General features: G+C 38.7%; 1 protein-coding gene across 4 annotated transcripts in view; it reads right to left on the bottom strand.

Annotated features, from left to right (window-relative positions):
- MGAM (maltase-glucoamylase) overlaps window positions 1-27,628 on the bottom strand; it is a 91,832-nt gene that overhangs the window by 44,369 nt on the left and 19,835 nt on the right. For all 4 annotated transcript variants that reach the window (XR_015552438.1, XM_087431910.1, XM_087431896.1 and 1 more), the window contains exons 5-18: window positions 16,156-16,276; window positions 14,931-15,040; window positions 14,226-14,377; window positions 13,504-13,675; window positions 11,652-11,751; window positions 9,069-9,181; window positions 8,637-8,762; window positions 7,448-7,579; window positions 7,183-7,299; window positions 6,204-6,317; window positions 4,782-4,866; window positions 3,274-3,391; window positions 1,930-2,101; window positions 533-649 (exon numbers count right to left, since the gene is read on the bottom strand). Coding sequence is in view for 3 of the 4 variants with exons in the window: in XM_087431910.1 (XP_087288036.1) it covers window positions 533-649; window positions 1,930-2,101; window positions 3,274-3,391; window positions 4,782-4,866; window positions 6,204-6,317; window positions 7,183-7,299; window positions 7,448-7,579; window positions 8,637-8,762; window positions 9,069-9,181; window positions 11,652-11,751; window positions 13,504-13,675; window positions 14,226-14,377; window positions 14,931-15,040; window positions 16,156-16,276 (1,749 nt within the window). In the remaining variant the exon portion in view is untranslated. The remainder of the gene's footprint in view (window positions 1-532; window positions 650-1,929; window positions 2,102-3,273; window positions 3,392-4,781; window positions 4,867-6,203; window positions 6,318-7,182; window positions 7,300-7,447; window positions 7,580-8,636; window positions 8,763-9,068; window positions 9,182-11,651; window positions 11,752-13,503; window positions 13,676-14,225; window positions 14,378-14,930; window positions 15,041-16,155; window positions 16,277-27,628) is intronic.

The following is a 27,628-nucleotide window of genomic DNA, read 5'->3' as shown; positions in this document are numbered from 1 at the left end:
TGAAAAACAGAAGCATCTGAAGAACTCCAGACCACATTCATCAAAATCAAGAGTTTCCTTCCTGAAAGCCTGGGGGTCCGGGTTGCAAACTTCACCACTGAACTGTACAGTTGGGCAAAGGGAGATCATTTCACTGAGTAAGTGGCTGTTCTTCACCTTGCAACTCAGCCTCCTCATTCACTCTTTAGGAGTGTTCTCTCGGGAGACTGCCATTTAAATAATTTTGAAGTATTTCCTCCTTTGATTCTCATTACACAACGAGCAATGTAAACAAACTGTACAGAGGATTGAATAAAACCTTCACAGACTCGCCATTCTCTTGACTGCAGCAGCTGGAATAGCAGAGGCTGTGGCAGCAGGGCATTTTAATGGAGCATCAGAGGTCCTGGTTAATTGGAAACAGTGGTGCAAATTAGCCTAAGGAAAGCACCAGGTAGGAAGTTGGCTCAACAGATTTCTTGGCAAGGATGCAGACAGATCCAGTCCTAATGTATGCCAAATTTATTTTGATCTTATCTCCTGGGAGACTTACCTTGTAGCCTTGGCCATTGTGATTCCTGGAAAATGGATAAAATGCTCCCAGCTGCATCCACCGCCTGCAGAGCTCTTCAGAGGTATCCAAGAAAAAGCCACATATGTCAGGACCCACCTGGGGACACACAGACAGCGTGTATACCTCACTGCCCTCACCGCCCTCCTTTGCTTTCTACCAGGGACCTGTCAACTGAACTTTGCTAACCTCTTACTGAGACGGCTAATAAGTGTGATCAAATTGGGTTGTATCCTGTGTCCACTCTTTACTGCTAGGTGGCTAAGTTACTTCACCCTTCTGTGTCTCAGTTCCCTCATTTTGTTAAAGTGGGCACTAATTAGCTACACAATGTTTTAGTAAATGAGATAACATAAGTAAAATACTTGACATACAACATTAGTCTTTTGACCACAACACTCTCAGAATTAATTTTCCAAAGCCTAAATCTGATGATGTCATTCACCTCTTCAAAAATCCCCAGGGTCTCCTTGCTGCTTATGCTGTTAGCTCCTCAAAACCTGGTTCCAACCCACCTTTCCAGCATCACTTCCCACTCCAGTCCTACATACCAATCCTTACAGACACATCAAATTCTCCCCCTTACTGTTTTTGCTCATGTTCATTTCTCAATCTTAAAATGACCTCCCCCCCCATTACCCTGAGGAAATATACACACTATTCAAGGTTAAACTCAAGTGCCATATTTTCCAGGAAGTTTCTCTTGACTCCCTCCCCTTACTGCCTTTGTTCCTCGTAATCTTGTCAGAGTTAAGTCCCTTTCTCAGGGTCTCCCCTGACATTTAATTCCTATGGCCCCGTTGGGACTTTTAGCCTATCTTGTAATAATTATTTGCTTACATATATGTCTCCTCTTACAAAATTTTAAACTCTTTGGGGAAAGAGAAGGTGTTTCTGTTATTATATTTATGCTTTTCTCCACTCTTACCATGCATACCCAGCTCAGTATCTTGCACATAGAAGGAGCTCAGTAAATACATACAATGAATTTAACTAAAAGATGCTAAGGCCACCTCTAAGGTGCCGGCAACGTTCCATTTCCTCATCTGGGTGCTGGATACTCAGATGTGTTCGGTTTGTAAAATTCACCAACTGTATATATTTAAGGATATGTGCACTTTTTTATGTGTATGTTATACTTTAATAGAAAGAAATATTCCGATGATATTTCAAGGTTGTACTTCCTATCTTTAGAAGTCAGTACAGGAAAGAATTTGTGGTATCAGAGCCATACTGATGTAGATGAAATACATGCTCTCAAGACATTAAATCCCTGGGCCACAGAGGGTAGGAGAGGGGAGGTTTACGGTTTGAAAACTTTCTAGAATGAGGCTTTCTGGGGATTGAAGTTCCTAAGAGAGCTTAGGACGTGGACTCACCATTGGGATACCAAAAAGGTTGAACTCAAGGATGCCAGGGATGGACCATCGAAGGTCGTTCCAGGTGGCTGTGTTGTCTCCTAACCAATGGGCTGCAAACTTGCCAGATCCCGCAAAGGTAGAACGGGTTACAATGAAGCTTCTCTTATTAGGGAACACGGTATTGACCGCTCTAAAAAGGAGAGAGACTTAGGGAGTCAGTGTGTGACCTTAGCGTATCTCAGCCCAGGGGATACAGCAACAATACCAAGGATCTAAAAAGTTAATACCCCAATCTTCTCTTTCAGTTCTCTCCCAGTAAGGTAAGAGTTGCTGCTGGGAGCAGTCTGCACACTAAGTGTGTTTATGTTTCGTTTTGTTTTGTTTTGTTTTGTTTCGTTTTGTTTTGTAGTAAGGTGTTTTATATACATCATTAACTCCAAACTTCCAAGAATTTCTAAAGCAGACTTGAAAAGGCTACTAAGTAGAGGGATACAATTTTATGGAACAAAGGTGAAATTTAAATTTATATAGATATACATATACATTAGTCTTTCATATTGTGTGACTTCAGACATATTCAAAAATGGACTTACGATGGCCTTTTGGAACTTAAATTCTTTTTAAGTAGAAATATTTTGGTCATAATTTTGTAATAAGAAAAGACTTTTTAAAATTATATATGTATGTGTGTACTTTTATAATTAAATATAAATATATATCATTATATTTTTAAAATTAGAAGTCTATACATATACTTAAAAATTTTTGCTCTGTAACTTTTCCAACAACGTTCAAAAAAACTAGTTACACCCATGATTTTGCTAATGAATGAAAGCGGTTTTGGTCTGGTTTCTTGCTGGCACATCACGGTTAAGTAGAATAAATTCTCAATACCTTTTCCTCACTACAGAATTTTAGTCCATATTCAAAGGTAGACGTAGCACAGTAGAAGGATTCTGAGCCAGTATCTAAAACCCCAAAGCACATGGACATCTACAAGTTACTTAGCACTCCATACTCCAATCTATACAGTGTGGAAAAGAGGAAAATACATGGTTTTGGATTCATGCAGAAATGGGTTTTAATTTTGCTTTTACAATTTATTAGCTGTTTGACCTTGGTCAGTTACTCCTCTTTCCTTCTTCCTACCTTCCATTCATTCATTCTTTCATTTTATACATTTCATAAATATTTACTGAATTCCTTCTTCCCCCTGTGCTAAGTAGCTTCTTCGTTCACTCAATAATGATAACCATACTTATCTTGCAGAGTTTTAAAAAATAATTTATGTGAGTCACCTGGCCCTCTAGCAAGATCAATTAATTTGATCATGTATTAAGACCATAACAATGGTGGTCTTACTCTTCAGTGGCAATCGCCATTGAGTAGCCATACAGATTGTGGACATCATACTGCTTGCCCCAGTGCTGCACTGCATCCATGCAGAGACTCTTGCGGAACAGGTACCCATCCAGGACCCCTGGGACAAAAGAAGGATCAGTCAATGAAAGCCTAAGACGCACATTCCCTGCTCTTTGACTATCAGAGAACTTGAAATGGTGGCTCCCTGGGCAGGCATTTACTGTGGCCATCCTGTAAATGATCATACAGATTCCTCATAATCAGAGGGCTATCCATTTGGAGTAGTTTCTCTGATATATAACTAAATTGTGCTGACCTATACACATTCTCTCACCTGGGCACTCATGTGACTAGAGGCCGGCATTTGGATCCAGGCCGGCACTTGTTAGGACAAATAGATCCAGTTAGAATCGAAGCCCAATCTGAATTCTTCGAACTAAGCTAAGTTATGTGGTCCAATAATAGAAATATTGGATGAAAGTATAAATTAATTTCTCACCCCTTCCCTCCTTTAGCCATATATTATGAAGGATGATTTCCCAGATATATTCCCAGATGATTTCATTTATCTACTCTTTTCTGTTCCCATTGACCCACTCTGGTTAAGATCCAAATTACCTTTAGATCTTAACTATTGCAACAGTTTTTAATGGTTTATTTACTTCTGATATATATTCTAATTCATACTGCACATTAACGCCAGATTAATATTTTCAAAACCATTTGACTATCAACTTCCCTCTTACCAAAACATAAATAGCTTCTATCACCAAAAGAACAAAGTGTGAACTGTTTACCTCCCATCCAAGTCCCTCAACATTTGATTCTGACCCATCTGCCCCAATCTCTTATTTTCCTGCCAGACTGGAAGACCTTATAAGATGCTATAATTCTAGCAGCTTCCTTTCTTTCTTAATCAAGATACAATTAATGAGCCTCTAGCTTTCTTCAAACTCCAACAACTTCAATCACAACAAGGTGTGATTTCTAGCGCCACATCCTGAGACATAGCGTTGTTCAAACCAATCAACTCTCACTAGCACCATATTCTGGTGTTCACCTCCCACGTCATGGTTTCTGGTTTCCTTTCATCCTATGGCTCATTCTGTTCTTCTTACTCCTGTCATCACCAGAATTGACCCTCATCTGAAGACCAAGCCTGATCTCTCTCTGGTAAGCCCTGATCTGTGGGGGTACACATTGGAGAGCAACATAAACTAACCACTAGCCTCTGGCTTCTGCACCATATCTTCTCTGGACCTTCCGTTAGAAAAAGCTCAGACTGCGGGTAGAAGGACTAGATTGCCCCTTTTGAATTTATGCCTCATTTAGGAAAGCATGGGTGCTTTATTTTCTTTCCTAGTTTTCTTTATGTATTAACCACATTCTCCCTTATCTAAGCATATTTATGTACCAACTCCCTTGCCAGGTTGTTCATATCTATCCTCGTGAATTTAAAATGTCAAATACGCATTGCCACTTTAACCAGACTAACCAGCAAGACTTACTGGGAGTGAAAGGGGGATAATTCATATCGCTTGTGGAACATCCTGAAACGGAACCATCAACGAAGTTGGCGACTTCATTCATATCCTACAAGAAAAAAAGCAAAAACTATCAAGAAAAAGTAGTGTGTTTGCTTATGTTGGACTGATGGCATCTTTTTTCTTTTGAGGAATCAGAGAAATTATTCCAGATATTTCTTTTTTGTTTGTTTGTTTTTTGTTTTTTGTGTGTGTGTGTGTGTGTGTGTGTGTGAGGAAGATTAGCCCTGAGCTAACATCTATCGCCAATCCTCCTCTTTTTGCTGAGGAAGATTGGCCCTGGGCTAACGTCCGTGCCCATCTTCCTCTACTTTATATGTGGGATGCCACCACAGCATGGCTTGATAAGTGGTGTGTGGGTCTGTGCCCAGGATCCGAACCTGTGAACCCCGGGCTGCGGAAGCAGAGCGCACAAACTTAACCACTATGCCACTGGGCCAGCCTTCAGATATTTCTCTTTTAAAGAGGTTCTTATGTACATGGAGAGAAATAGATGTTCCTGTCTTCTCTACCCACTGAAGCCTTCATGGAAAAGTTTCCTAAAATCCCTTCAAAATGATTTTTGTCTGAACTCACTGAAAATTTCCACACATATTAGGTGAAAAAAGATTTCAATTTATATGATTCCATATATATCAATCTATACATTCTCTGTATATCCAAATATAGCTATGAATACACACACATATAAATATATATACATATATAAACATATATACATGCAGAGAGAGTGAGAAAGTGAGCCAAGAGCTGTGCAAGTGAGGGGTCTGGAGAGATGCATACCAAAATATTGATTGTGGATGTCTTTGGTTGACATCATTTTAGAGAGTTTTTACTGTCATCTTTTTAGCTCTGTATTGTTTGAATTTTCTACAGTTTTCTTATAAATAGAAAAAAGCTCAACTCTAAAGCTCCCTAAATTTTGCTGAACATCTGCTGCTTTGCATTTTTTTGATTTGATATTATAAGAGACATTTGTTTTGACTGAAGCCACAGTGTTCTCATGCACCTGGGTAACTTGGCTCTGGTCAATCTGTCCAACACATCCAAATGAAACAACCTTGAACTGGCAATTGAACAATTCATGTACTGTGCAATAAAGTAAGGAGTATATGACCTATTTTATTTCAGCTCATTCATTTGTAAAAGGAGAGTTGGACTTGGAAAAAGCAAATTTCTGAGTTTACTTCCAGCTCTAACAATCTGATTTTGATTCTAAGCTACATGTTTTGGTAAGATTATTTCAATCGTAAAACAGGTAATACTTAGAATTATTGCCATACTTGCTTTCTTCTCCTCCTCTTCCCCCTGTGCGCCATTACCCAAAGACATAGATATACACAATCTGAATATTAGTCACCCGTATTCAGAGTATTAAGAACTCACAATCCAGATTCCATCAAACTCCACTTGGTTGTGGAAAAGTTCAAACTCCTTTACCCACCAAACAGCACACTGGGGGTTTGTGTAATCAGGAAACACAGTCGTTCCAGGCCAGACCTGTAGGAGAAAAGGAAAAACACTGATTAGAGTAAACTAAATAAATATGGAGTAAAATAAAGTACTTTGCAAAGAAATTCCTAATATGGTCACACCAACAGAGGCACCCAGGCACAGGTCCTTTTCAGTTAGAAATGTGACGCACTCCAAAGACTTAGAATAAATGTCAGGAGGAGTCAAATAGTCACTTGAGGAAAAACTTACTTTAAAAAAATGGTTAAATCCGTGCTAACCTTCAACTCTGCTTCACCGTTCCCTCTCACTTTCTCTACTCCCAATTCTAGGAATAGTAAATGACGGAGAGTACTATATAAATTTCAAGTGTTCCATTACAAGTTGTGGGTTCTCAGCATCAATCCCTCTTCTCTACTCCTTTCCTATCCACTTCCTCTCAGACACTATGCAGTGGGGTCATCAGAGGTATTAGAAGTGGAAACACCTCCATGGAAAACGAGGACAAACAAAGATTTGAGAAAGAAGTGATCAAACTTGTCAAGTACTACAGAGAAATAGAGGAATGAAACAGTTCCATTGGCTTTGCCAGTTAGGAGGTGACTGGTGCCATTTGGCAGGGCAGTGTCAGTGAAGTGATGGGGGAAGGCGGAAGAAAGTAGACTTCAGTCAGTAGAAGAGTGAATGGGAAGTAAGGAAGTGGATATTCAGTATGAAAGTTACCATTTAAAGGGATTTGGCTGTGAAGGGAATGTGAAAGTTAGGATGGCTGTTAGGTATTTGGGAATGAAAGGACAAGGGAAAGTTTATCCCCAGCATATATAAGGCATCTGAACAACACACACACACACACACACACACACGCACACTGCCGCAGCCCGTTCACCAGCCCCCAGCTTCCCCATTATAGTACCTCCCCAATGAGTGGAGTCACTCCATCAGAAGCGTTCACCCATATCTTCATATCTGAACCCCTGTCATAGGGGCTGTAGGGATGACTTGGTGAAGAGTTGTTGGAGATGGCTGGATCCTAAGAAGGGAAAATACAATGAAGGACCTAGCTTTAAGCTAAAGGCTTTGAAAGGAGATTGGGAATTGGGGGACAAAGGAGGGGGAGGTGGGTGTAATGACAAGAAAGAACAAGTACCTGATTTGGGGGGAAAAGAGAGTGGACATACCACCATGATGACGAGTTTCTGTCCATTATTGTGTAACTCTTCAGCAAACTCAGGGAAGCCTCTATAAGCTACTGGATTATAAGTGAAATCCTTCCTCTCATCCATATAATCAATATCAGCATGCTGAACATCCTGAAAGAATGCACAAAGTCCACAATTTAACACCTAAGAATTTCCCTATTAAAACGAGTCCATGGAATTATCATTGTTGTTATCCACGATAAACACCGACTCTGCCTGGACTCTAACAGAGCTCTTATTCGGCTGCTGGCATCTAAGTGCTTCTTTTCCAAGGGTAATCTCAAAACCAAAGGACCCACTGTTTCCCTAAGGCCTGACTCCACCCCTGCAATCAGGTTAACTGCAGCATCCTACCTGTTGACGGGCGCATCAAACAAACCAAAACAACAATTACAACAAATCACTATGACTATCAAAAACATATATTACCTAAATCTTACCCTTCCCACAAGATAAAGAGGGGAAGGCACTGTCTCTCCATTTCTCCTTCATTTTACTACCCTACGGTTTCTTCTCTTACTTGTCTTCTACTTCAAGTCTTCTTTGGCTATTATTCTTCCTAATTTTACCTGTGTGATAGTGGAGCCCAAAGTAAAACTGACTCTTGCTCTAGAACCTACTTGTCTGCTTCCAAGGGAATAGGATGGGAAAGAAGAAGATTATTCCAGAGACTTTTGGGCTTTTCCCTTTGTATCTCTTGTGAAACTTCATTCCTCATTACAGCCTCCAATAGAATAGACACATTCAAATTTAGCCATTCAAAACATAAAAATATTTTATTACATGTATGTACCGTATCCTTTTGCTCACCTACACCAGGGAAAGAAATACCTTGAGAACCCAAATAAAAATGTGTTATGTAAAATATAATCAATACAGTAAGCATAAGAAAATTTTACTGATAACATACGTGATAAGAAAAATAGAGACAAGAACAGATTGCCTCCTGACCTCATAATTGTAGTCTATAAGTACTATTTCCTACAAAAGAGAACCAGTTCCTCAAAGAAATGGCTGGCCCAATAAAAAAAAGTCTAGCATTCTGAATATCTAAAACTTTTTATTATTTATTTTTTTAAAAAACTCAGGGGGAGAAAGTATAAACAGTTGTTCTATTTCCCCAAGGGAATTCTTGTATTTTTGGAGGATTTTTTAAAGCCTTACTTACGTAAGGCAGCTGTGCTGCACGGTTTCTCTCCACAACTTCTTTCATGTTGTCCAGGGTCTCATAATCATAACGACTGAGATGAAATCCAAGTGCCCAGTATGAGGGTAGGGCTGGCCGTCCGATGAGCTGAAGGAAATATGTGAAATGAAAGTCAGCAAATACTCTATTTCTAATAAAACCATTTCTAAGCGTTGGCTTACAGGCACAAAACATACTCCATTTTCCAATACACTATTTCATTAATGTTAGAATGTCAGTCTATTTTCCCAGCCCTTTTATAAATCATTGAGAGTAGGGTCAATTTGTAATAGCAGATTTATAATAGCTACTTGTAAAAGCAGATTTTTATGAGTCACACTTGAATACTAAATTTATTTTTCTTTGTGCTATTTAGGATTTTTCTCTGTCATAATCATGATACAATAAGTTTACCTCCAGATACTCTTGAACAACTTGTTCTGGAGTGTTTCCCAAGAACACATAGAAGTCGAGAATGCCCCCAATGGTGCGGTAAGTGACTGCTGGGGCAGGCTGGAGGGCAACCTCTAGAAAGATTAAAAATGAATAAAATAAAAATTAGAATTTATTCTAGAGTAATAATAGCAGAGTTTTAGACCAGAGGATCACCAACCATCTGAACATTAATAAAGCAATCCTAATGCCTCAGGTTTTATATACAGAGGGACAAACTCTGACGATCAAAGTTTACCCTCATAGCACATGAGAGCCAAAGCATTTGTTGTGTGTGTGACAGATTTCTATAATTGGTGACTGGAGTGTCTTAACTCCCTTGAGGACTCAAGCTCTCATGAAAAAGCAACCAGGTTCATGAAGGAGTCTAGAATAATGCACTGTGGCATAAAAATTATTTTAAGCTGAAAACATTCACGTTTCTAAAATCCCTTATCTAACCAAAAGTACAGCCTCCCAAAAGAACTCAATTGTCTGTTACTTCAGTGAATGGAAGTGATCCCTATTCTATGAGGCATGTAGTGAAGTGTTTAAGAACAGTTGTAATAAAGACGTTTCTAAGAATGCTACTTGCAAGCTGTGTTGAGAACTGTGTTATTTCAATGAATAGAAGTGGTACCCATTCTGTAATGCATGTAGTGAAGTGTTTAAGAACACTTGTAATAAAGATATTTCTAAGAAAAAAAAAAAGAATTCAATTGTTATAAATCCCCTCTCCTGTAGTAACTCTAATCTTCTCTGAGATAATAAATTGGCACCACATCAAACCTACATTGTCACAACACCATCATATCCCCCATCTATTCTCCTAAGGGTTCATTTATCTTTCCAAAAAGTCATTTGTTTTCCCATAAGTGCCCTTTATCCCTCCTACCTCCTCTAAGAAGTCATTTGTTTTATCCTAAGTGCCTTTCTCCCCCCCCCATTTACCTATTAAGATGGTATATAAGCCCCAATTCTAACCACCCCTTTGAGTTACTCTTCACTGAGCACTCCTGTGTGTATACATGTTGCACATGTCAATAAACTCTGTTTTTTCTCTTGCTAATCTGTCTTTTATCAGTTTAATTCACAGGACCCTGAGAACAAAACCTAAGAGGGTAGAGCAAAAATTTTTCCTCTCTGATATTCGCAACTAAAGAACATGTTCCCACCCCACACTCCATGGTTATTGCAGGAATATAACCCAACTAGACACACTGGGGTACACACTGAGGTACACACCTCAGTGAATCTCATATCAAGCAAGAGCCAGACTAAAAAATTGTCAGAGATTATACTATAAATTCAAAATCCATCTAAGCCCTAATCACCATTCTCAGAGGTGAAGTCTCCCTATAGCCTTGGTTTGCAATTAGGGAGATCTAATGAAACGTACTCTTTGGTCATAGGAACAACTCTCTCAGAGTATCTAGGATCCTGTGACCTTTCTTTTAAGACTGACTCGACTTGTTTTCTGGTCTTTCAACTACCTGAAACTGTATGATCCTTGCATTATCTTAGTCTATTTTTAGACTATTAGGTATCTTAGAATCATCTTAGATCACCAAGAGTGATCCTCAAACAATCTGTGGTGAAAGATCAGATCTTTACTTTTTTATTTTCACATTCACTGTAAACTGATACTTCCATAAAATAAAATGAAAGTAAATTACTAGAAAAAGGTTCATGCATGCACTTGGATGCTATGGCAATGCTTGGTCTCAACTTCTATAGTCCTGCTACTGTAGACCTGAAACAGTTTGTGAACCATCTGTGGGCCACTCTTCAGCAGCACTGACCTAGTCCAGTGATTGTCAGTTGAGGAGAGGGGGGGATCAATACCCTATGCCCACCATCAACTCTGGGAGATTCTGATACATCTCCTCTTCCCCTCTGGTGATTGATTCATTGCTACTGGGATCTGTTGTTACTGGTGAAAGCAGAAAAAAGTTGAGAATCATTGATCTACTCTAAAACCTTCAAAGAAGGTGAAGCTAGCTACTTTCTGGAATCCTAGGATATTACACTCTTTGGTCTTAAGCTATCTGATCTTACTCTGCACGACCCTTGCCACTCCACTTTACCTCACTACCTTTGGAGTGTCTGAATGCAACAATGCTCAGTTGTAGTTCCCTGGTTAGGCTCAGCTACTGTCATCATTAGGCCCAGAGCAATTGACTGTTTCCTACCAGAGTTTATATCAACCCCTCTACTAGATAAAAGTCTAAGCAAGGAGAAGAACAAATTGGTAGGAACTGCCTCTGAGTAGATTATAGGAAAGGGTTAGCTGTCTTAACTTTACATTAGAAAATATTCCAACAGAGGCAACCAGATTCGGGAAAATCGTAAGCTAGGCGAGAAACCCCTACTCATGGCTACCATGGGTCAACAGGTAATGAAGCAAATGAAGTAGGGATGGAACAATCACAGACTATGCAAGGCCCTAAGCTATGGCTCAACCATTCTTAAACGGCTCCATTCCTTTTACCACAGTGCTGTAAGAAAGGGACTGACAATCACTCTTATGCATTTTTTTTCATGAACATTCCTTCAGTCTTTTACCCATGGCATTGCTGTTCATCAGAAACACTCCAAAGGACAATCCACTAGCATCTTCAAGACACAGGAAGAATGTCTGTGAACCATACAAGTTAGTTCCATCCTGCAGAAAGAGAATTAAATTTACCATCTAATAATGTAAACCCCACATGGCTAGAAATGAATTAGGAAGTCAGTATTAAACATGTGAGTAATTGACAGGGAACTCACGGTCAAAGAAGACACAAACAAATTTTAAAAATGCAAGGTCTATATTTGGTTGATGTTAATCAAGTGAATTAGTGTTCTCTTACTGAATGAGCCAGTTATGACCATTTATCTAATAGGAATGTGAGAGCCTATGGTATCTGTTAGGATGTGGGAGAAGAAGAATTTTGAAACTCTAGTTCAAAAAAGCTCTTCTCTCAAAAAGGCTTGTCTTAACCTTGTCTCCAAGCGGCTTGACATAACCCCATCTGCAAAAGCTCCATCAAGCCTAATATGAATCAGGCACCTTTCTAATGTGCAACTAGATAGCGCTCTACTCGAGATATCTAATCTTCTAGTGTTTAGAACAGTCAATTTTAGAGCTTGAGCTGGCCTGCTAAGACTTTAGAACAGTAATTCTCAACCTGGACTGCATTCCAGCCTAATTAAAACAGAATCCCTGGGGACGGAAGCAGGCATTGATATTTTGTTAAATTTCCCAAGGTGATTCCCATGTGTTTTCACGTTTGAGAATCACTGCTCTAGAACACCATTTCTCAAAATTTGGTCTGTCTGTGAATTACATAGGAATTTTAATTAAATGTGGATTCTAATTCAGTAGATGGAAGAGGGAGCTGAGAGCCCACATTTCTCACACGGTGGTGCCCATTTGAATAGCAAGGATCTGAGGCTCCTTATTTAAACAACCTTCACCAGCCATTCCCAGATGAGCTGCTTTGACTTAACACCTTTTCTGATAGACATATGGTACAATAAGGAGGATGGGCTTTAAGTTAGACAGGCCAGGGATTAGATCTTATCTCTGTCCCTTACGAACTTTCTTTTTTCACATTGGGCTATTTATTTGGCTTTTCTGAGTCTCAGTTTCCTCGTCTGTTAAACGGAGTAAGTTATACTTTTTTTTTTCAGAGTTCTTTTGGTCAATAAAGATAATTTATAAAAATAGTAACTTATAAATTATTCCTTTGATCTCCTTTCATCTAGCCACTAGATCTGCCTAATCAGGAAAGTTGCTGAACAAGACATTTGTGTAGTATTGCCGAGCTTAGAAAATAACTCTGCTTTGGGTTTTAGCAATCAAAACAAACAAAATAAAGCAGAACAATAACAACAAAACTCTACTCTTTCGCTGCCCCAAACATTCTTCACACAAAGAATAATGAAAACAGTATTTTAGTTGATATTTTATTCTATTTTGCTGACAAATCTGGTAAGTTGGTGATTTATAAAGGTGAACCTAAAATATGACGATCATAACCAACATATTGTGCAGAGTTGACGTTAGTAATGTTTTCTCCACAATGAGTTAGTTCAGAAGTAAAATAAAATGAAAAATAGTTGGCATTTATTGAGCACTTTCTATGTGGCAGATACCCTTCCAGAGACTCTATGTATATTAATTCAATTGATTCCCATCACAACCCTATGAAGTAAGGACATTACTCCCATTTTATAGATGAGGAACTGAAGACACAGAGAGGTAACTGGCCCAGAACCACATAACTGGTGAGTAGCAGTGCAGGATTCAGACTCAGATAGCCTCACCCTAGAATCTCTTACTCTTGACCATTATACTGTACTGCTGGCAGTGATCTTCAGAAATGAGGCTATGATATTCAGTGGAGAGAGACCCATCTTGAAAGCTTACTCCATTGGGGGTTGTGTCCCTGGCAAATATGGGCCACGTCTTCCAGTTCATATCATGCCGGTACTGCTGGTGCACATGTTCTCCCAGACCATATACGTTAGCACTCGGCAGTCGGATGGAGAGCTGCAGGAACTGATCAGCAAATAAGAGGGGTCCAATGCTTGAGTCAAACCTAGACACAGGCGGGAAACAAGGACAGGTGAGCAAGTGAGGTGGAGAGAATACAGCTGTTTAGCAAAGCGTTCTTTATATTTCAATGTTTAATTGAAATATTTAATTGGCCCCATTTGCCCTCCTGTGACATTTTTCCATGGGCACCAAGAGATCAGGACTTCTTGAGGGCAGGTAGCACGCGGCACTCCCTACCAACATGACCAAAATACTATTCTTACATTATAGTAGATGTTCCATAAATAGTTAATGGTGGATAGGTAGTTAGATGGATGGAGGAAAGAAAGGAAAAAATGATCAAACAGAGGGAAAAAAAAGAAAAAGACATGATTCAGTGTCTGGCCTATAATAAATGCTTAGTAATAACACACACACACACACCAAGGGTGGAAGGCAGAAAAAAGTATACATCTGTAGGTAGAGAGTCTGGTCACCAACGGTGGGCTCCCAACCTTCAGGAAACTGTTGAAATGCACTCTTCCTCGGGCTTGAAAACCTTCCTCCCCCATAACCTTCCTACTCTGATCCTCAGACAGATTTTCAAAACTTACAGAACACGATCATTGCTTCTTCTGATCACTTTGATGCTGAATGGCTGTCTGGAGACCTCAACTTCGTAGGTCAAGGGAGAAGCAGCATTCCCTTTGAAGGGTTGCACGTGTTCATGGGGCACTTCGTATCGGTCCTGGTTTTGGTCAGTTAACTGTCCAGAGACAGAAGAGAAAGAAAGCTAAAATGAAAACTTCTCTGTTTTTCCAAAATAGAAGCATCCTTAACAACACCAGTGATTCCCAGTATCAGTGCTCATGGTACTGGAACTCAGGCACTGATCCAGACGGCTTTATGTTTGAGGTGGATGTTCACATTATATTACCACATTAAAAGGTTTAACATTTGGGCGTACATTAGCCTTTAGGTAGAAATACACACTGTAAGTCTGCAGAGATGGACTATCCCTAGAATTTTCGAAGCTGTGATAATTCTTTTTCTTTTCCCTCCTTATTACATTTCACATGGTATCAATGGCAAATAAGTGACAGCCAAAGCTCACCAGTCAACTCACAATATATATTTAGGAAGTTATCACACTGAAGAAAGGCAATAGATGCCTTCAACATACAGGTGCTAAGTAAGAATAATGACAGTGGAGAAAAATACCTCCATTAGTAAAATTTTCTATTTTGTAGTAACTGCCATCATCAGGTAGAGAACAAAAACCTCTCAAAAAGATCTTTAAAGAATAAACAAACTACAACCTTAAAGTGGAAACGATTAGATGTCTGGTATTCCGCTGTGAGGAGGACGTTGTCGACATCATTTCCAAACAGGGATAGAGAAGGCAACCTTTTCAACTGCGCTGTGAATCCTAGTATGGAGAGGGAAAAAGGTATACATAGCTGTCTGTGTACATTTGCAAACAATAGCCACATAAAAATTAAGCTTTATGTGTCGAAGGGGCTGGTGAAAAGACTTTAATTCCTCCAAAGAAGGGAAGAGAGAGATATACACCTCATCCTACACATATACCACTGGACCAGATTCTGAAGCTAGGCATTGATTGTCATTACCTTCTCCAAAAACCATGCCTCTCTTCTGCAAAATCTGATTGAAAACGTCCCCCAAAAGACCAAACTCTCATTCCGCCAGCCCATCAGACATTCTTTGTTAATCACGTACCCTTTACACTCTCAGCCCTCGATGTGTATATATACACACTATTCCTTCTCTGTTATTTTCATGTTACATCAAGGTGACTATATACATTGATGCCATCTCCCTAGTTACATGATAAGCCAGGTGAGAGTAGAGACCTTATTAGAAAAGCCCACCAGGCCAAGAGTCTCTGGCGGGGGAGCATGCCTCTTCCCTTATGATAATCCCCCAGAACGTTTATTATTATGCCCTGCATTTGAGAGTGGGAGAAAGCAAAGGGGATGTTTAGCCCATGAACACTGCATTGACTAGCTAACTTTCATAAAATGTTTATAAAATTGGAATTGTTTCCATATCATTAAAATCACATTATATTAGAGTTATAAGTAGTCTCAGAGATTACTGAGTTTAATCACTCTCCTTAAAAATTAGAAACTCAGGGACCAAAGAGGTCATGATGTCGTGATGAAAAGGATCATCCCACACTTCCAGCAGACACCTTGACTGCAGTCTTCTGAATGACTTTGAGCCAAAAGCACCCAGCTATACCAAGGCCAAGGTACCTTTATGTACCTTTGCATAAGGTTACAAAGGTACATAAAGGTAGGGCCAGGAACAGAACATGTCTCTGAAATCGCAAGATAGTGATTTTTCTCCTTGATGCTAAAATAGATTCTAGTCCTTCCTTAAGAGCAAGGCCCACCTTCTGTCACATGCAGTAGTGTGACCATGCACAGCAATACTCTGCATGCCACTACTGCTCACCTCTGGAGCAAACAGAGCCAGCCTCCAGGGGGTCTGGAGCTCCTGCCTCACAGTCTGGCTTACCTGCATTTGTGTTTACAAAGTTGCCCTCCATTTGATAACCATGACTCTGAGTATAGTAGCACCAGGGCACACTTATGGTTCCCTGAGGTTTCCAACAGCAGCCACGCTGGTCACATGTGGCCTGAAATAAGACATTAGTCAAAGTAACTCCATTTGTTTTTAAAACACTATCATTTATAAATGTAATTTGAGCTTGCGGCATCATGAACCTCATTTTACAAATAAGGGAACTGATATTTAGAGAAATTGAACAGAGCTTGCACTCAAAACTAATTTTTCTGGCTAATGTCCTTCCTTGTTATTGTTATTATATAACAATATAGGGATCGCAACACACTCCATATCTGTCATCACAATAAAATTGATAAATTTATTTAAATATTCTAAAATACAATATAGTTATATCACCAGTAACCTAAAATTACAAATGGAACTTCATTATACTGGTTTTGGCTTTAAAAAAAAAAGACTTTGCAATCAACTTTATTCAGAAGCTTTGAAATCAAATCAATTTTGCTTTGACTTTTAAATGTGTATATTATATATATGTGTGTGTTACATATATGTGTCATATCTACGTGCATATATATAGAGACTATATATATAGAGAGAGAGTCTCTCAACTCCTCCAAAGGCAGAAAGTAATTGTTCCTTGAAACCCAAATAGATTCTAGTTCTTATTTAAGAAAGGTGCCTGCCTTATACCACAATTAATGATTGAATCTGGTGGAGACTAAAATGAATACAATCCCTTTCTCATATTAACTAATTCGAGAGAAGCAACCAGGTTAAATACAAAAAAGTACAAAGACACCTCTCCTCTTGAGTGTGAGCTAGTCCTAGTGACTTATAACTAATAGGATATGGCAAAAATAATGGGACATTGCTTCTGAGATTAGATTACAGAAAGATCGTGTCTCCTGTCTTGCTTGCTCTCTTTCACTTGCTCTGTTGGAGCCTCACTCTGGGAGAAGTGAGAGCAAGACCTGCGTGGCAAGGAAGTGAGGGAGGTTTCTGGCCAATAACTACCAAGGAACTGAGGCTGTCAGTCCAACAATCCTGGAGGAACTGAATTCTGCCAACATTCACATGAATGAGCTTGAAAAGGATCATTCCACACTTCCAGCAGACACTTTGACTGCAGTCTTCTGAATGACTTTGAGCCAAAAGCACCCAGCTATACCAAGGCCAGATTTCTGACAACAGAAACTGTGAGAAAATGTTTGTGGTGTCGAGCCATCAAGTTTTGGGATAATTTGTTATGCAACAACAGATAACTAATATATCCTGCTACGTTATTTACAGATGGAGAAACTGAGGCCCACAGAGGTAAGGTTCACAGAGGTGAAGTAACCTGCCAAAGCTTACTTAGTAGCTTTCGAGAAGACAAGGACCAAAACTTAGTTCTCTTGCTATTCATTTCCCTTCTTCCATATTCTGGGTTGAATATCTACTAAGCACATTTTCAGGAGGATGTAGCAATGCCTTGCAAATGATAAGACAAAAAAAATTTGCTTACATATACGAACAATTAGATTTAACCAAATGCTAATTTTTATGCTAGTAGCCAATATTAAGGATGGAAAAACTATGTCCATCTGTGGTTTATACTGCCATGGGATCAGGTTTCACTGTGTACTCAACTTCGATCAGCAGTTTTGTTTTTTCCTTTCAAAACCCACTCAGCTGAAACTTCAGTATAACAGGAAAAGAGAAAGGTGCTGAAAAGGGTGTTGCCCAGAATGGTTTTGTATGCTCCCAAAAGCTTAATAATTTCTTCACTGAACTGGAAAGGGCAAAGATCAAAGAGTGGCCAAAGCAGCAAGAAAAGTGAACAGTCTCTGTTGGCAACTTGAAAACACCAGCTCCCGTAGCGGAGCGAAGCAATTACAAGGAGAAGTGGAAAGAGAAGCATACAAACAAGAGAGTAAAAAGCATGTGAGACCTAGGAAAACAGTTGCAGAGAAAAGCTATAAAAAATGACAACATGAATAGGATTGAAGGCACACAAAAGAATCAGACCCAAGACACAAAATACCTGTTTAAGTCGGACATGAGAATTAAAATTTAAGAGAAACTATCAAAATAATATAGAATGTATAACTGCCAATACATATTGAGGGAAAAACTAAGGGGAAAAATCCTAAATGTAAAAAAATAAGGAAAGAAGACATGAATATGGGGATGGTGGCAGAGTAGGGAGCAGTACATAAAAGACAGAACAAATGGAAAACACAAAATGAGACAGAAGAAAAATTGTCATGTCGGTTAACACATGGTTTAAATACTTAATTTAGAAGACAAAGATAGTCAGATTACATTTAAAGAAATAAATTCAGCTAAAGTTGCTTATGGGAGGCACGCCCAAAATTTAAGCTCACAAAAGCACTGAGAGTAAAAGAGGAAAAGAGACACGTGAGAAGAATGCGGACCAAGGCCAGTATCATGATGGTAACATCGGACAAGTGGACTCGCAGTAAGAATTCATTATTAGGGAGACAGAGTCACTACACGATGATAGAAGGTTCAGCTCACCAAGAAGATACATCTCAAACTTGATATGTACCTAATAATAAAGACTTAAAATATTTCCAGAAAAATTTTAAAGAATCACAATGTCAAACTGAAAAAGTACATAATGGAATATTTTTAAAGAGCTCCCTCAGTAATTGATAGATAAAGGAGACCAAAGAGTAAAGATATTTACATAATAGATATATATAGGATCCTGCACCAACACAAAGAGAAGGACTAAACTGAACTCAGAGAGGGAAACCAAATCCTAAAGACACTGTTTAAGACCTAATCAGCCTCTGCTCCACCCAAGGCCTATTCTTCTCCAACCCCAATGCTTCTTAACACTAAAAAGAGAAAGAGAGGAAAATAAACAAAGATGGAAGTATTTTATACCAAAATTAGACATGGAAGAAAAAAAACTAGAGCCCAGTCTTATCCATGAACATAAGTGCAAAAGCCTAAAAGAAAAAGGAAGTTCGGCTTTAAGAGAAATCAGCAACATATTAAATAACGACCAGGTAGCGCTTCTTCCAGAAATAACAGATCCTTCAATATTAGAAAATCCACTGTGTAATTCATCATAACAACTTGATAAAGGAAGTACACTGTACAATCATTTAAATTCATCAGCTATTCATGATAAAATTCTTAGCAAATTGGCAATAAAAAGTAACTTTCTTAGTTGAATAATGGGTTTCCTCCAAAAATCTGCAATAAGCATCTCACTAAATGGCAAAGTGTTAGAAACATTCCCTTTAAAATCAGAAAAAAGCCTAGGTGACCCATGTTTATGAATTTTTTTTTTTTAATTTAGTGTGTGCGTGTGTGAGGAAGATCAGCACTGAGCTAACACCCATGCCAATCTTCCTCTTTTTTTTGCTGAGGAAGACTGGCCGTGAGCTAACATCCATGCCCATCTTCCTCCACTTTATATGGGACGCCGCCACAGCATGGTTTGACAAGGGATGTGTCAGTGCGCACCCGGGATCTGAATACAGGCCACCAGCAGCGGAGAAAACACAATTAACCGCTACGCCACGGGGCGGGCCCCTATGACTTTTTATAATTAAAAATATATTGGAGGTCCTAATAATACAATAGGACAAGAAAAGAAAGGAAATTTATAAGATTGAAAAGGATGAAGCCAAATTATCATTATTTCCAGACATAATATTTTCCAGGTAGAAACCCAAGAAAATTTATACAAATAAAACTAAAATAAGTTAATTATCATTAGATCCTTTATTTTCTTCTTAAAGTTGTAACTTTTTCCGAAAGCAAGGGGCAAAAGGTTAGAGTTGCCACTAGGAGATGGGGGAGGCTATAGGAGGAGCAGGTTTGGGTATGTAAATGTGGGAGATGAAGGGTTCAATTTTGACATGCTGGTTTTGAGCTATCTATTAGACATCCAAGTGGAGATGCTGAATTGGCAGTTGCATAGATAAACGTGGAATTCAGGAAAGTGATTTAGGCTGGAGGCATTAACTGTGATATGTAAGCACATAGGAGTTGCCATTTATAAACATGATACTGGATGAAATCATCAGGAGATTGAGTGTGGACAAAGAAGAGATTTTACAACATTTAGAGGTCATATAGAAGCAGAGGAATAATGAAAGAGGTCAAAAGGTACAAATTTCCAGTTATAAAATAAATAAGTCATGAGGATGTAATGTACAGCATGGTGACTATAGTTAATAATACTGTATTGCATACTTGAAAGTTGCTAAAGTTCTTATGACAAGGAAAAAAATTTTTAACTATGTATGGGGACAGATGTTAACTAGACTTAACTGTGGTGATTATTTTGCAATACACAACAAATATTGAATCGTTACATTGTATACCTGAAACTAATATAATGCTATATGTCAATTATATCTCAATTTAAAAAAAAAAAAGAGGAAGAGAAGGAATCAGCAAAGCAGACTGAGAAAAGAAGTGGCTGTTAGTTTGGCCACAAATGAAGGGTATGTGGTGTCCTGTGAAGACGGGTGTTCACCCAGAACTGGCCCTTGGATATAACTCTGGCATTATCAGCAGCTACAATTGCAGACAATTTGAGCTGAGCATTTCTTCTCCTCTTCAGGTTTAAGCTACCCACACTTTAGCTCTTTTTGGATCATCCATCTTGCCTCAAGGTATAGTGTTCATAAATTATCAGCTTCTGTGGAGAGGAGAATATCTGAGCTTATTAAACAGGCAGTTAGTAACACGTGGGGAATTGCCTTAGCAGTTCAGGAAAAATCTAGGGGGAGAAGAGAAAAACATGTTCAAAGCTGAATGTTGGGGGCTAAAAGTCATATTAAATTGATTATTAAAATCCATTTTATACCCCATGCTGGTGAAAACTTGTTTATTAGAACTAAACTTCCATATTATAGTAAAATACTTTATATAAAATAATATTCCTTTAGAGCATTCAAAATGCTCTCAGTGCCTTCTTGCCTCCTATTGATAGGCTAGTAGTAATAATTTTTTAAAAGGTGTAACTTTTTCCTTTTCAGCTTTAGGCCTTCAACCTTCCTGGAATTGTTTTTGAGATATGATGTAATATAGGAGTATATAAGTTTGACTTCATCATTAAAATATAAAACTTCTGTTCATCAAGACAGCATAAAATACGTGAACGCAGCCTCATAACAGTAGAAAATATTTGCAACATCTATGATAAAAATAAGAATTAGAATCCAGAATAACACAAACAAGAAACTTGTACAAATCAAAAAAGATAAAGATAAGCATCTCAATATAAAATTGGGCAAAAGATAGAGGAAATTCACAGAAAAAAAAATAACTGAAAGATATTCCCTCTCACTGGTCTTCAGGAAAATTAGCACTAAACCACAATGGCATACTATTATATAATGTTCAAAATGGCAAAATTCCAAAAGGCTGTCGATTCCAAGTGTTACTGAGGATTCAGAGAACGATATTGAGATAGTAAATTTGCACAACTACTTTGGAGATCAGTTGGCAATATCCAGCAAACTTGAAGATGTGTATCCAAATTCATACAGGTACAAGTAAAAACATGTACAAGAATATTTAGAATAGCATTGTTGAAATTGGAAGATATTGGGAATAAACCTAAATTTCTATTAACCGGAGAAAGAAAGATTTTGATATACCATTTTATAGCGAGAATAAATGAACTGGAGATTCATATCAAAATAGACAAATCTCACAATGTTAAGTGAAAAAAACTGCAAAAAGTGTATTTTGTTGATGGGTTATATATATATATTATTTATAAGTATATATGTAGGTAGTAAAGGTATAAAGAAATGCATGATAAATACTACCAACTTGAGAAATGTGGTTATCTCTAAAGAGAACAGAGATACAGCAGGGGTATATGGGGGACTTCATTTCTGCTGATAATGTTTTACTTCTTACGATGGAGAGTGGTGATATACTCTTATACGTCTTAAATATTTATTAATAATTATTTCAAAGAAGCTAAGTGCCGTGTAGAAAGAAAATCAAAACCCAAGTGAGAATAACAAAGAACTGCACGTTTTTCTCAATTTCCCTCTCTTTTTTTTTTTTGACTCCCAAATTCATCATTATTTTCAGAGCTTCCATATATAGGATTGTCAAGAAGACTATAATAATGCCTAATAAATATGAAAAGAGTCTGAAAACACTCCATACTTTCATCAAAATCCCTTCTAACATGGTAACCTAAAGAACTGCTGAAAAATGTACCAACTTTGCCCTTTGTGTCAGCTCTATCTCACTCTAGAACTCTCAAACTGTGGTCCCTATCAGAATTGCCTGGAAAACTAGGCAGATGTGCACAAGCCCAGGCCCTGTCCTACTGCACTGCAGCTAGAAGTCAGGCAGGCTTTATCAGTCCCCCAGGCAATTCTGAATTCTGAAACAGACCAGTGTTCCAGAACCACTGCTCTAGAACAGTGATCGTCAATCTTGGCTGTACATTTAAATCACCTGACTAATAATTAAAAAATAACTATGCCTGGGATCCACTCCAGAAAAATCAAATAAGAATCTCTGGAGTGGAGCCTGGGCATGGGTATCTTTTAAAAGCTCTCCACGTGATTCTAACGTGTAGCCAACACTCAGAACCACTGCTCTGTGCTCAATGTCGTGAGACGTGCAATTCACGCTCATTGAAGGAAGGCAGAAAAGAGAAGCAAACAGGAAGTAGTAAGATGAAAATGGATAATCCGTGACTCACTACTGTTATAGAAAAAAAGAAAAGGAAGACCCCAAGTCTTTGCTGTGCTGATCAGAGTACTGGGTAGAAAGCAGGACTGGAGGAATCTAAAGGCATCTGTCACAGACCCTCTCTCCCAACACAGTGTTAAGCATGTAGGTCTTTCAGTTTTAAAAAGACTTTCTCAAATATTTTAATATAAAAAAGAGAAATTGCTGCCATATACACCAAAAAGCACATGTCAAAGGAGAAATCAGGTGTCATCCAGAAACTTCCTAAGAAGTAGGAAGTTTCAACTCCACAATGTGAGTTGAAAATAATTTACTGATAAGATTACACAAGGTTTGGAATGTGTGCATCATTAGGTCATTAGGAAGCAGCAGATCTAAGATTTAAAAACAAAATCAGGACCTCAGCAACTGTAGCATTTAAAAAAGAAAGAAGGCAAAATTGCAAGGGCAAATGCAAGCAGGTGAGGAGGAAGGATGCCAGGGCCAGTGAGAGCAGGTCTGAGTGAGTCAGCAGCATCAGCCATCACCTGCCACTGGGGATACTGGGGACGGGCTCCCTTCCAATCTGCACCGGCCTCGCTCGTTCAGTCCTACCAAGCACCCTATCCCCGGTGCTGGCTCTTCTAACTCTGTGCAGCCCCACCCTGTTCTGTTCTGTATTGTCCACTGGCTCTATACAGCCTTTACACTTACTAATGGCTACTCTGGGCAAAATAAGTATTTCTATGCAGCTGTTTACAATGGCTGCAAGTTCTCTGACACACCTCCCATCAGGAGGTGGGGTCTTCACCCTTCCCCCTCCATCTCTGGCAGCCCAGAGCTACCATGTAAGAAGTCCAGGTATCCTGCTGGAGAGACCACCAAGAGACTCTGAGACCACATGAGAGGCAGAGGGGACAGGTGAGGTCAGCCTTATATCCACCTTCATTGAGGTGCATGGCAGGTGAGGGAAGACATCTTGGACCCTGCAAATCAGATCAGCCACCAACTGTATACAAATGAGTAATCCTAGTCAATGCCACATGGAACAAGAGACCACCCAGCCCAACCCTGCCCAAATCTCTGACCCATAAAATCATGAGATATAATAAAATGATTGTTATTTTAAGCCACTAAGTTTGGGGTAGTTCATTTTGCAGGAGTAGATAAATGGAGAGGTTGTGCCCTAAGAAAACAGGGCGCTTGAGCAATTTTTGTTAGGCTGGTGTCTTAGTCCAACATGGAGCGAGCTTGGAGTAGGTAAGAAGCAGCAGGGCTCACAGCTGCCAAGCTCTTCTCAGAATAGCTTTATCATTGACCTGCAGGGACTATTAAAAGCATTGGAAACATAAACACATTTTTAAAGTATCCAGTTTCTATATTTTTTCTGCCCTCTGTTGATATAGGTAGTAAAGACTTTATTTTCTAAAATGCCAGAAGAACTTGATGACTTGACGTTGTAAACAAAAAGGTAGAACCAGAAAGTCTTGATACAAGGACAATGAGGAGAATGAGGAAAAGTATCCTATTTTCAAATAGTGGCAGGAATTTTAGAAGCTGAAAGACACTTGATGATAAAAGACTTCCAAATCACTTTCTATTCATTAAAACATTACCTAGCTATTTTTATGTTCAGCAAGTTTGGACAAATGAATGAATGAATAAAATTAATCTCAATTCAGCGAAATGCCTTAATTATAGACTATTTTATGATATATGCATTCTGAGTCAGGTTTTGAAAGTGAACTTGGCCACCTCCTTCCATCCCAAAGCGAAGTCTGACAGCAAAGACTTTCCAATGAACATGCCACCTTTGCAGTTCCCATGATCCAGACCTTCTAGTTCCCCAATTCATACTACAGTGAATGTGCAGAGCACGTTTGCCAGGATGTTGGAGGTCACCATTTTAAAATCTTGGTAACCACAGAGTTTAGTAGAGTTCCTGGCACATGTTCAGTAGTCATTTGTTCAGTGAATACATTTATCTGAGCACACTATCTCATTTCACTGATAAGGGTTTGACAGTCTGCAAGAAAATGTGACTTATTGATCAAGTCACAGAGGTTTTCAGACACAAAGCCAGGACTAGAACCTAATACCCTGGCTCCCCTAACATGTTGCTGCCCAATGGCCACACTATCAGTTCAAGGCATAAAACATAACCTTAAGTCTCTATCCAGGATTTTACAGCTCACTACTCTTCCAGTGCCATATAATGGCTCTTAACTAATGCTGTGTGAACATAGAGTAATTTTGAGGGTGGAGACTCTTAACAATCTTGGCAAAATGCAATGTACTTGCTGATATATCATAAAACTTGATCCACCAAACGCTTATTGATAAGAAACTGGAATTTGGAAAAGGACATCATAAGCCAATAAGTAAATTACCAAGTGAGTTTTTTATCATATATGACTAATTTTCTGAATAAGAAATATGATAACCTCTCAAATATCATTATAAGGATTACCATTAGCATTATTGGTTTCCATTGAAAACGTGTAATTGTAAACTATTCTCAGCTTGACCACTCTGCGATAGTTACTTACGGCATGCAGGTTTATTTTAAGCATGTAAACCTGTTCTCCCATGTTTATACCGTACATTTTAATCCCGAAAATCAAAGAGCTTAAAATTATTATCTACCGTCTTGTTCCTGAGCTGGATATCAGGAATTTACGCTAAAAATTTCTGCTCCCTGCCATCAACGGGATCTTCCAACTCTGAGTTCTGGAATTGTGGATAAAAGCCTTCATCAAGAAAGTGGAAATGGATAGCTCTTTCAGAATGGATGGGTTTTGGATAAGTGTAGGGACTTGTCTCTAAAATCTGCATGGGAGGATGGTCTAAGCGTAGCTCCAGAGGCACAAAGAAAGTTAAATATTTGGTCTTAGATGACAGAATGAAGTGTTTGAACTTTACCCAATGTACAGTAATGAATGCTGTCAGCCATCAAGTTAGGTAGAAATACAATGAAAGTAGGATTTTCACAAGAGCAGTTTCAGTCATGCATGTAATGGAATAGATAGGAGGAGAAATGGAATTCAGAACAGACGTTAGAAGGCTCCTGGAGTAACCCAAGCATAAGATAATGATGGTCTAGTGTGATGGCAGTGAGAATGGAGATAAAGTTCTTATTCTGGAAAATATTGTTAAGGAAAATGTTTTAAAACACATGAAATACTGGCCAAAAGGATTGAAGGGAAGAGCCAAGCAAAAGTTCTGCTGTTTCTGCTTGAGAGACTAGAAGCATAAGAGAACTAACAGAAACCTGAGATCTGAGAAGAGAAAGTAGATTTGGTGAGGAGGTCGTGAGTTCAGCTGACGTGACAGTGAACACCCAGGTGAAGATGCCTTGCAACCAGCTGCAAGCCCGGAACTAATAATCAGGACTAGGGATTTAGATGACTGGTACATGATTTTTTCTGAGACCCATGAAAAGAACTCCTGGAGCTCATTCTCTCCAAAAAAGTCTCCCAAGAATACTCAGGGTGGTTTGACAGATCTCTTTATCCTGTCTTGGACACATGATTTCCTCTCATTATTGGGAGTAAGAAACAATGGGATTCACAACCAAGAATCATCTGAAGGGAGATTTATACTGTTAGTTCTTTATAAGTAATCCTGGGAGAAAGAAGATAGGTGTGCTAAACAGCATAGTAATAGCCTCAATACTAGAACATTATTCCTAGTCTGGTGTTATGTTCATAATTTCTTCCCATTCTCCTCCTCCACATAGCCATATACCTCCCTTTAACATGTACATTATAGAAAGACATCATTATCCATAGATTCAGCCTCTCAACAACAGTCTAGATCAGCATATAGCACCCAGGATACTTAAAACATTCAACAAAATACCTAAGATATACCTTCTATGAAAAAAAAAATGATTATTAAAAGGGCTTCCAGAGTATTTCTCTCTGGCTGAGCTAAAGAAGAGCAGGCCAACAAATGAATCCAAGGTCATAGATTAATTCAGTTGGTTATAACATGTAGAGAAAGGCAAAGGTCATTTACTGAACTACAATCTTGATATCACAGTATTTATTAAAAGATCTTATAATGAAACAGCAAAGAAACATTACTGAGGCAGTAATGACATCTGAAGTTCACCAACAGCCAATAACAAGATGGGGTGTTGTAGGAGAGCGAGCAGACTTAGGATGTATTAGTCTTCTACATGAGCTTCTGAGCAACTAGTTTCCTGGCACACTATGGCAGGAGCCAGTAAATGGGTGTGAATCAACTTTCTGCAAACCTAGTGTGCCAAATACCCTGTTTAAGTACAACACATCTAGACCACAACTTCTCGTTCCTACTGACAGAGCAGCATATTAATGGTCCTCCATCATCAAGCTCCAATCTACCTTACAGTTTTAAACATTATCTTCTCTCTGGCACTCACCCTATATCTTGGCCATATGGGACCATTCAATTTGTCATGTATGTGCCCCACAATTTCCTCTTCTGTCACTTTGTTTACATTATGTCTTCTATTTTGAATTCACTTTGTATTCCTCCCATCTCTGTCAAAATCTTACTTATCTTTAATTCCATACTGTCACCTTCTCTTTGATAATAATCTCTTCTATTTTGTGATCCCCTTAGTATTTCTTTTATATCTTATAAATTTTTGTTTTATGTTCCAGTTATTTATTTACTTATCTCCGCTACTAGAATCTATGACAAGAAAAATATTTAGTTTAATTGAACCTATCACCCAAAATGCTAAACTTTGTGACATTTGGCCCCATACTGAGGTGCTTTCTTTTTCTTTCCC

This window comes from Ceratotherium simum, chromosome 1 (assembly GCF_057802395.1).
Source record: "Ceratotherium simum simum isolate JZ-2026a chromosome 1, ASM5780239v1, whole genome shotgun sequence".
In the NCBI taxonomy this organism is placed as follows: domain Eukaryota; kingdom Metazoa; phylum Chordata; class Mammalia; order Perissodactyla; family Rhinocerotidae; genus Ceratotherium; species Ceratotherium simum.
This window is presented reverse-complemented; position numbering and strand designations above follow the sequence as displayed.